The following is a 10444-nucleotide window of genomic DNA, read 5'->3' on the forward strand; positions in this document are numbered from 1 at the left end:
TGTCTTACACACTCTGAATAGGTTCTCGGCAAAGATCAGTCATTGGAGAATACATCATTTGGTAAAAAGGGGTGGCAGTGAAAAAAGGAAGTCCCTCAAGGAGAAGGATTGACTCAGTGTCTGCAACAATGTGTTCAAGTAAAGGAATAATTGTGAGGATGGCAATGATCAAGGTTATGTTTCATTCCATTGTGCATAATGTCACTATGGGTCAGAATCAACCAAATGGCGCCCGACCACAACAAAAATACATGCCAGAATCCACTTCCCAATGCACTCTTCATGATAGCGAGGCTCTTCTCACCCCGGGCAGAGGGGGTTCACTGTAAACTTAATCTATGTCCTGACCCTGCAAATGGAATTTGGCTTCCACTGTCTTCTATGGCCTTCTGCAAACCAGAGGTTCAATATTAAATCTGATGCCACTCCCGTCTTCAAGTTTGGATTTTATTATATACAATCCTTGGATCACGCAGGCTGCTGCTGTGCCTTTTCCACATGAATTTAGTAGGCGCTTTACTCAGATGGCTGCCTGTCTGAAGGCAAGCCTTTGTGACCCCAGGCCCTCTACTACCTGTTTGCCCGGCACCATCGATCGTCTACTGAAACAACGTTGGGAATCCTCATGACCATGTCAGTTTTGAGACCATTTACTATTTCATTTTCTGCCTTCTCAAAAGCATCAATCAGGAATTAGTCTAAATTTTATATTAGTAGCTTTATATAGTTCAGTAAAAGACAATATATGTCTTTCATTCTATTGCTGTAAACTCTCAAGTTTATTGCTTGTGATTTACCATTAATAAATAATTCCAAGTGGTTTCAAATACTGATGTGTATTTGACTGAAGTGAGTAGACCAATCATCCTTTTATAAGTCATTCTTACACACATGCTTCAATATGTCTATTCAGTATTTTAGTTTATAAAACTCTACAACTTATTCTGCCTTTCCTGAGAAATATGAATCTTATTATCAAGAGATAATAATTTCAACCTAGAATTTATTTTGGAAATTTTTTCTACTTCATGTTTTACAAAAAATCTATTATCATGGTATCTCTAAAAATTTAAATAAATACTTCTAATTAATCTCAATGGATTGGTTATTATAGATGTGTATATATATATATATATATATATATGAGGAAAGAGCAATTGAAAAGCCGTAATCTTTTCTGGAAGATATATTTAATAGCTCCCCCAGAGGATTTAAAGATATAATAACTACACTAGAATACAACAAAATAGAGTAGCCATCACTGAACATCAGACCCATCACTTCTTAGGGTTTAGAAAAAATATGCCATTATGATAAAGAATAATCTTGTAAAGAGAATTTTCTATGAAGGGATTGAAACCCATTGGGTTGGGCTTTACATCAGTGAATTTTATGAGAGATAACAATATTGATAGAGAAAATATAAAACTTCAAGTGTGGTGCGCAGATATAGCTTTTTTTATAATTTTAGTGATTTATATTTTAATTTGTAATGAATTACAAAAAAGTCAATATAAATAGATATATTTACATTAATTTATGTGTACTATATGGAGAATGTCATTTTATTTTTTACTAATATTTATTGTTTTTCTTATTTATTTATTTATCATAAAAATTATTTAAAAACAGTTGACTAAATTTTGTCAGATTTGTGATTTCTTATGAGAATACTGAGAATATCCATTTTGGTCAGTTGCATAATTTTATCATTTCATTCCAGGGAGAGAAGGGTGTGTTAGCAGACATGGGCAACCTCACCATCATCACAGAACTCCTCCTCATGGACATCACAAGCTCTCGGGAACTCCAAGTCTTGCAAGGTCTGCTTTTTCTAATGATTTATCTGGGATCCACGGCTGGAAATCTTCTAACTCTTACTGTCATTATAACAGACAAGCACCTTCATTTCCCAATGTTCTTCTTTATAGCCAACTTATCCTTGCTAGATTTTTGCTGTATTTCAGTAACTGTCCCCAAATCGGTTTTAAATTCTCTGATGGACAGTAAAGTGATTTCTCTCAGAGAATGTGTGACTCAGGTTTTCCTGTTTATCTTATTTGGAGTCACAGAATTTTTTCTCCTTGTGGTCATGTCCTATGACCGCTATGTTGCCATTTGTCACCCTCTGCATTATCACCTCATCATGACCCCACGGCTGTGCACACAGATCTCGGGTGGCACGTGGGCCAGTGGGCTGGTGTATTCAGCAATCCATACAGGCACCTTGTTCAGCCTTCCCTTCACAAAATCCAATGTCGTTCACCAGTTTTTCTGTGACATTCCTCAAATACTGAGCCTTTCCTCCCAGTCTGTGCAGTTTTCTGAAACAGTGGTTCTTGCAGTCAGTGCCGGCTTAGTGGTAATCTGTTTTGTTGTCTTATTCACCTCCTATGTTCACATATTTTCTACTGTGCTCCGGACGAAATCTATGGAAGCCCGAAACAAAGCCTTGTCTACCTGCTCCCCACAGTTAGCTACGGTTATTTTATTTATAATCTCTGTTATATTTGATGCTTTCGGCATCAACCCAAATGTTTCAAGTGTTCAAAACCTTCTCACATCTGTGTTCTACTCCACAGTGCCTGCCTTTGTGAATCCGATTATCTTTAGCCTGAGGAACAAGGAAATCAAGAGTGCTCTGGGCAGAATGCTTTTTAGGTATTCCAAGTTCCCCTAAGATTTTTTGTTCATGCTGTGTGTTTGTGTACTTCTCTGATTGACTGGATATAACCTTTCAATCATATAGACTTTAAACTTGACATTCAAGTAAAGTTAAAAATTTGAGACATTTTGCTCTTTGAGAAACATAAGTAGTTTATAAATAAGCAGTACTTAATTACTTGGGAAAAGGTTCACTTGAATTCAATAATTATCACTAGTACACACTTTTGCAAATATTAACTATTATATGTTAAATATTGGATGGGTAGTACAATGAAAAAAATACTAGGGCATTAAATCATACTCTCTTATTTTCTACAATTGTTTGATAAAGTTTGGATGAAAACTCAGAATATTTTAAGTGTTTTAATGTTAATTTTAAAAATATACACATCCAAGTATGATATAAGTTAACTATTTCTACATATCGCATTCATTGATATTCGTCTGATATTTTCACTTTGTTTCTACATTGTAGTAATTTTTGCTCTAGTGGTTTCACTCTCTTTAATTTAAACTCACTCACCCAAAACTTCATGTTCTTGTTCAACTTACATGGTGGTACTGTCTGGTAAGTCTTAGACTGCTCACCAGAAGTTTAGTTGGTTCAAACACACCTGACTGATAAGACTAGCTGCTCACATAACGATTTGCTATCTCAAAAACTCTTTCTGGTAATTGTGAGTCAAAATGTACTTATTGTAATTGTTTTAGTTTGCATTTTACTCATATACATCTATATAGGTTTTAAGTGAAATACTTATTGACAGTCTTTATATTTTTATTTCATCTTTTTTTGTCTACCGAGATGGTTGGTAGCTTTCTATAGAAGTATTTTTTTCAATGTTATATTTTGTGTTGCATCATATTTGTTTGATAGTATATTTAAATTGTGATTTTTTTCAATAAGCCCACATTGTATGTTCCTGTTATGATAGATAGGTTTATTGTGTCAACCCGGAATATTAACGCAGGTGAGATTAATTGGAAATCAGAGATGTAAATGGCTCAGTGAGCCTTGTCTTTCTTGTCTTTTGCTCTTCGATGATCAGACCATGTGTGGCCTTACCTGGTTCTCTGCACACAACGTGTGAGCTATACTACTTGTGGGACACTTAACCCATGGAATTTGCTTGTGTAGTTTGAGGTTCCTTTAAGACCTGCTTCGCCTCACTACTAGAGTATACATCGCTTGAGCAGGGGTCTGTCAGACTCTGTCATCTTGCTGACAACAGTTGACTGTTGGTAACCTGCCTTGCTGTTTTCTGCGGGTGCTCAGATACCCTTAATTGCTCTACAAGGGACTACCAGGCTGTCCTTAGGAGCTGACAGACTGCCATGGTATTAGCTGTCTCAAGGAAGTGAGTTGTCCTGAGCCATTTGTGCTGCTCTATAGATTATGTAACTGTTTATTTCTTATGTTATATATATATATTTACATAAATATATATAAAATCATAAGTGTCCTGGTTTGGTTTCCCAAGAGAACCCTGTCTAACATACATATATATTTCAATATGCCTGAGTTGTATGTTCCTGTAAGTTACTTTTTTTTTTTAGTTAACTACAGAGAGAAACACATCAGCAAGAAACTCTATTCATTTCAGTATTCTCAATGGAGATTAAAGTTCAACGTTTCCAATGTAAAATTTAATTCTGGAAATAATAAAAAAATATTTAGTGTACACACTAGGGAGACATATTACTGATTGACATTCATGGGGAAAAGAGATGTAACACATATATAGAAACCTATTAATGGACACATACTTTTGACAAAGTTGTATATTAAAAGCAAATAATTCTTTGATGATGCCTAGTTTAGATACTAATAAGGATTCAAATAGCTTGCATTTTTTGTTAATGTAAAGATCTGACAGCTAGTACAAGCTGGTAGAAATGAGAGCTATAATTAGAAAGTTCAATTTATTATGGTATCCATGATTCCTATATTGACTCTCCTATAGTAATATCTTTAAGAATCACTTTTAGAATGTCTGTTTATTGTATCCAGGCTGGGCATTTATTTAAGCAGCTTTATCCTAAAACTTGAGGGAAGTTATGCATAGTTTTAAAAGTTGTCATTATTACCTTTATTTTTCCGATGTTGGTAAACTGGAACTAATAAAATCTTGAATTGAAAAACTAGTCACATTCAGTATAAGAATATCTACTTACAAATCACACAGGGAGTTCTCCTATTAATATAACTGTTACATAGGATTAAATTATATTCCCAATATGGATATCTGTGCATATTTTCTGAGTGTTTTAACTAATTATAAAAAATGGAAACAGCATAGATTTTATTTTGTTTTGTCTAATTCAAATGGATCAGGAAAGTTGAACTGGCTCTTATAACGATGCAATTTATTTACTATGTCTTAATCCAGTTATGCATAAATCATTCTAAATCTCAGTGTGCTAAATTTATATACAATCTTTATCACACATTCAGATTCACATTAGTATTTATCATCCTCGTATTTACTTACATTTTCTGTGAAAGCAAGGTAAATTCCAGCTGTCTAACTATTGACATTTTGATTTGAAAGCTGTGTCACATTTCTCTATGCTGAATTTTCCCAGTGACTAAAGAATCAGATTGGAAGAAATTTGAGATTTTTTCTCCTGTACAGAATTACACTCTTGAAAACCCACGGAACAGTTCATCCCTGACTCACAGTGTCACTATGGGAGGGACTTGACTCTACAGGCAGTGAGTTTGAGTTTTAGAGATTGTTTTCTGAGTTAGTCATGTGGAAATTCTCTTTCAAGATACTTTGTAGTCTCTATATTGAGTTGTGATTATATTTATTGATTTAATACATATCTACATTTATATTCTTTGTGTATTCGTTGTATATAATTGGGGTATGAGACATAATCCTCTATGTAAGGACAAATTTATTTGAACAGCAAATAAAAATATTTATGTGGATTTTCTGGGTTGAGATATCATTTAAAGAATTTTTACCAATAGAAAAACTTAATGCCAACATGAAATGTTTAGTGTATCTCTATTTTCTGAATTTCTAACTTTTAAATTATTGTTATGAATCTCTCTAGTGCATATTAATTTAAAACAAAATAATAATACAGATTTTTCACTTGCACTTCTGGTGATCCTTTTTCCATTCATAGTTGTTTATCCAATTCCTAGTGTGTGTGTGTGTGTGTGTGTGTGTGTGTGTGTGTGTGTGTGTGTGAAGGTGTGAAGGTGTATAGTTAACCAGGAAAACTGGATAAGAATTGTGGACTTTGAGTTATAATACTGATGAGGAATATTGATAGGACCACAGATTCCCCCAAAACAAACTGATGTACCTTGAAAGTACAAACAGAATGCTCCTTAGGAAAAAAGATGACAAAACTTCAGCATATGCATTTTGGAGACCATTTCCTGGGATGGACATCATGCCTGGAAAAGTAGAGCATCAGTGAAAAAGAAGAGAAAGTCAGTGAGATGGATTAACACAGTGGATGAAATAATTGGCTCCATTATGTCAGTGTTTTATTCAATGGCATATATGGTTTCTAAGAGTCAAGTGCAACTTTCTGTCACCTTACAACCACAGTAACATCTGCATAACAATCAATTTTCTTTGACATCCAGACTCCTCTAAAGATGGTACTAAATTATATTTGGGAACAAAAGTATACAAATGATTTCCCATTTTATGACTGAGGAATGTTGATGGAGTGAGGACCGGGGCTTCGTGCAACCCACTTGAGTTAGCGCTGCAGTAGGAAGCAGTAAAGGAACCGTTCAGTAAGGTTCAGAATGAGCGCATCGCAAAATACTGCTGTGAGATACCAGTCTAGTGTTTCAGGATGCCAACAGTGGTTCCCTGGATTTTCTTTCCAAACTGCTTTTCCAAAGAGTACATTAAAGAACTACTGGTCATCAATATCAAAAATGAAAAAAGATAAACTGAGACCATATTACCAATATTATGAATAGGTTTGTATTAATACACTCAATATATTTTAGAAATAAGCATTATTATCCACAATTCTAAATATTATTTCATTGAATATAATTTTGTGTGCCTAACTCAATATAGAACTTAAGTCATAATAATTATAGTCAACTGAATTAATTTTATGAATCCTCAATATTCCATTATGTTCCTGTTAAAAATGAGCAGAATTAAATCAAATAATTTCAAATAACATCCCTTTCCTCACTCTAGTCTCTATAAAGTTAACTAATCATGAAGCTTAACATACTCTGGAGAGAGACAGAGGTGACTGGATGTAGGCTATGTATCGTAATTGGTATAGTAGAGAGACAGTGAAAAAGAGGATGATATTCAATGAAATAGACTGACACAATGGCCACAACAATTGGTTCACACATGACGACAATGGGGAGGATGGTGCAAGACTTGGTGTTGCTTCGTTCTGGGGTCAAATGTGGTACTTTGAGATAGAACCAACTGGGTGGCACAGAAAAGAAACAGCAACACCTATGTAGGGATAAAAAACAAAACAAACAAACGAACTGGAGTTACAAATAATAACTCATATTAAATGGAAGCAGAACATTTTTTAGTAGTGTTAGTCTGCAGATGAGTGTGAATAATATTTGATTAACATCAAGTTAGTGCTTGCAAATTGTGTATCTACAGGACAGGATAGAACTTTCTGTTTGGGTTTCCAACAATTTAATATTTTACAAGAGCTAAAAGGCTTCTCTCTCCCCTGAAGAGCCTTCTAGTTTCAAACAGCTGACCTTTGGGTAATAGCCCAGAGTATAATCACAAACTGCCAGAGCTTCTTGAACAAACTATTTTTGTCATGTGCCATACATTCATTTCTAACCCATAGTGGCCTTATGCACACCTGAACAAAATCCTACTGGTCCTGTGCCATCCTCTCAATTGTCCTTCTCCTTGCAACCAATTTGTCAATACATCTCCTGAGGGTCTTCTTTTTAACTATTCCTCGACTTTATCAAGCACACACTTCATCAGGAAATCATCTCTCCTGACAACATATCCTAACTATGTAACCTTAAGTCTTGCCATCCATGCATCACAGGAGCACTCTGCACATATTTCTTGTAAAAGAGATTTATGTCTCCTTCTGTTAGTCCTTGGTACTTTCAATCTTCTTTGCCAGCACCAAAATTCAAATGCATAAACTCTGTTTCAGTGTTCTCTGTTCAATGTCAACTTTCACATGTATATAAAGCATTTGAAAATACCAGGTCTAGTGATAGTGGTACATGAAAGTAACAGCTTGCCTTACAATAACCTGCAGAGGTCCTAGGCAACAGATTTCCCAGTGCTATGAATCTCTTGACTGCTGTTTCCGGGACCATTGATTATGGATGCAAGCAAGATAAATATATTTGAAAAGTCCAGTGTGAGCATTTTGAACTTCTTTATATAAAGTTGTAATCCATAATGAAGATTGTAGTCCTTGATCTTTATTAACAAGTGCTTCAAGTTCTCCTCATTTTCAGAAGCAAATTTATGGGATCTGTGATTTGCGGGTATGAATAACCCTTCCTGCAATCATGATGCCAATATTCTTATATATACAGCACAGTTTCTGTAATGACTGACTCCACATACAGATTAAATAAATATTGTGACAAGATACAACTATGAACTATACTTTTCCTAATTTTAAATCATGCACTCTTTGTTTCTCTGGGTAGAATAAAGAAAGTTTCATGGACACACTCATTTTTGTATAACAATATTTAATTGCTCTCTCTCTCTCTCTCTCTCTCTCTCTCTCTCTCTCTCTCTCTCTCTCTATATATATATATATATATATATATATATATATATATATATAGCAATTAAATATTGAGAAATATCTGTACCTAGTGCAGATCAAGTCCAAAAGGTTTATATTAGGCCATATATCTGACACTAATCTATAAATTCCCCATCAGACTCATGAAACACATGCAATTCCTCCAAATGCAGGAAGATCACAGGTCAGTAGGTGGGAAGTCCTGTGGATCCAGTGGGGGTGGTTCCTCCAGCTCCCAGGGTTCTGGCTGCATCAGGGTAGCTCTTTGTGGCTTCTCCTCAGAAATATCTCACAGGGAGTGCGCCTAGAGAGAACATGGTGGATCCAAGGAGGAAATGTAGGCATTCCAAGAATCCTCAGGAAAAGACCATATCTACACGAGGCCTTGTTGCGTATAAATGGATTTACAGACTTCTTAATCCTCTAAAGCCCCAAATAACACCAGATTATATAACTACCACACACTATTTCCTTGTTCTGGTCACTCAACTACCGCTGGCTGAGTGTACACATTCCATATGTGTACAGTGAAGTGAGCTGCAATCAGGAGACTGACTTATGAGGGAAAGGAAGAGATACTCAAGGGAGAGAAAACCTCCTGAACTTCTCCACTGGCCAGTTTTTGTGAGCACACCAAAGGAGGATGCAAATGAGGAAATTGACACACTCAAATGCAGGACATTTATTAGGGCACAACAATTCCAGGCCTAAAATGTTCTCATGGTTGATAACTGACAAACATGATCACATTCTGACCTAAGGGAGAACCCTGTCGTTGCAACAAGGAATCCTCTTATCACTCACTGTCTGTGCCATGTTCCTGACACCTGCAAACAGTCACCCACTCAAGGTTTAACCAGTCTTTACACCCAAGTAACTCTCCCATGGGGAAATAGGACAATGTTTCCCTACACTTGATGACATCCCTATTTTGTTAGGATACGCACAGTCAAATGCCTGGCCATAGTCAATAAAATGCAAATTAACATGTGTTTGGTCTTCTCTGCGTTCAGCCATGATCCATCTGACAGTAGTAACGCTATAATTTTTCCATATGTGCTAAATCTGACTTGATTCTCTAGCAGCTCCCTGCCGATATATTGCTGCAACAATTTTTGCATGATCTTAAGCAAAATTTTAATGTATGTATTTTGATGATATTGTTCCCGATGGTGAGAACTCTATTGGGTCACCCTCTTTGGAATATGTACAAATAGGGATCTCTTTAGTAAGTTGGACAAGTACATGTCTTGCAAATGTCTTGTCACAAGCGAATATATTCTTCCAGCTCTTCATAAACTTATTGAACATTTCCATTGGTATTTTCTAAAATATTTAGAGCCTTGTTTTTAAGCTAATGCTTTCAGTTCCCCTTGATCGTTTTCCTTAAAACCATTGGGTTTTTTTGTGACTATTATAAAAGTTTTATTTACCAAAAATTTGAACATGAAAAATGTACATAGCCTCATTTTTACACTGCAGTAACGGGTCCTTTGGAAAGCAGGGTGCATTGAAACAAGTGATGTCAACTATGGAACGTAGCCATTATACTCGCTCCAAGGCCTCTAACATGATGATACTGCTGCCTCTTATCACCACCATTCCAATATTGTTCTGTTGTCCACTAGTTGCCATCTCCACACATTCATCTATCACAAGATTCATAAAGGGATCAAATCCCCGAAGTATCCCTTGAACATTCCTGCCACCATTTAATTTCAATGATAACTTCTTGTCCATCAATTTTTTCAACTCAGGCGGATGAGCTTTGCTCATTGTGCCTTCTCAGGAGGTTCAGCCAAGACCATTGTTTTTGCTCATATGCTGAGCAAGAAATTGTGCACTGTTGACTAGGTCTTTTTGGTACAGTGACTGTGTGATTTTCCATCTTCTTTTAATGCTTCCTGCATTAAAGATATTTCCTTCCTCATATCTTCCAAAGGTGCATCGCAAGGCTTTAATTTTTCTTCAGTTTTTACAGTTAAAACATCCTGGATGTGCTCTT

The 10444-nt window shown here is 35.7% G+C and overlaps 1 protein-coding gene and 1 pseudogene across 1 annotated transcript; one reads left to right on the top strand and one right to left on the bottom strand.

Annotated features, from left to right (window-relative positions):
* Positions 1 to 1747: 1747 nt before the first annotated feature.
* LOC142440434 (olfactory receptor 14I1-like) lies at positions 1748 to 2680 on the top strand. The gene has a single exon (XM_075542877.1). It carries the CDS (start codon positions 1748 to 1750, stop codon positions 2678 to 2680), a length of 933 nt encoding a protein of 310 aa, XP_075398992.1.
* A 7289-nt stretch (positions 2681 to 9969) lies between these two features.
* Positions 9970 to 10215, bottom strand: LOC142441262 (small nuclear ribonucleoprotein G pseudogene; annotated as a pseudogene).
* Positions 10216 to 10444: the final 229 nt, after the last annotated feature.

The sequence above is a fragment of the Tenrec ecaudatus genome, chromosome 2 (genome assembly GCF_050624435.1).
Source record: "Tenrec ecaudatus isolate mTenEca1 chromosome 2, mTenEca1.hap1, whole genome shotgun sequence".
In the NCBI taxonomy this organism is placed as follows: Eukaryota; Metazoa; Chordata; class Mammalia; order Afrosoricida; family Tenrecidae; genus Tenrec; species Tenrec ecaudatus.

Coding starts and splice junctions, on each gene's coding strand:
- LOC142440434 (XM_075542877.1), top strand. CDS start 1,748: ATGGGCAACCTCACCATCATCACAGAACTCCTCCTCATGGACATCACA.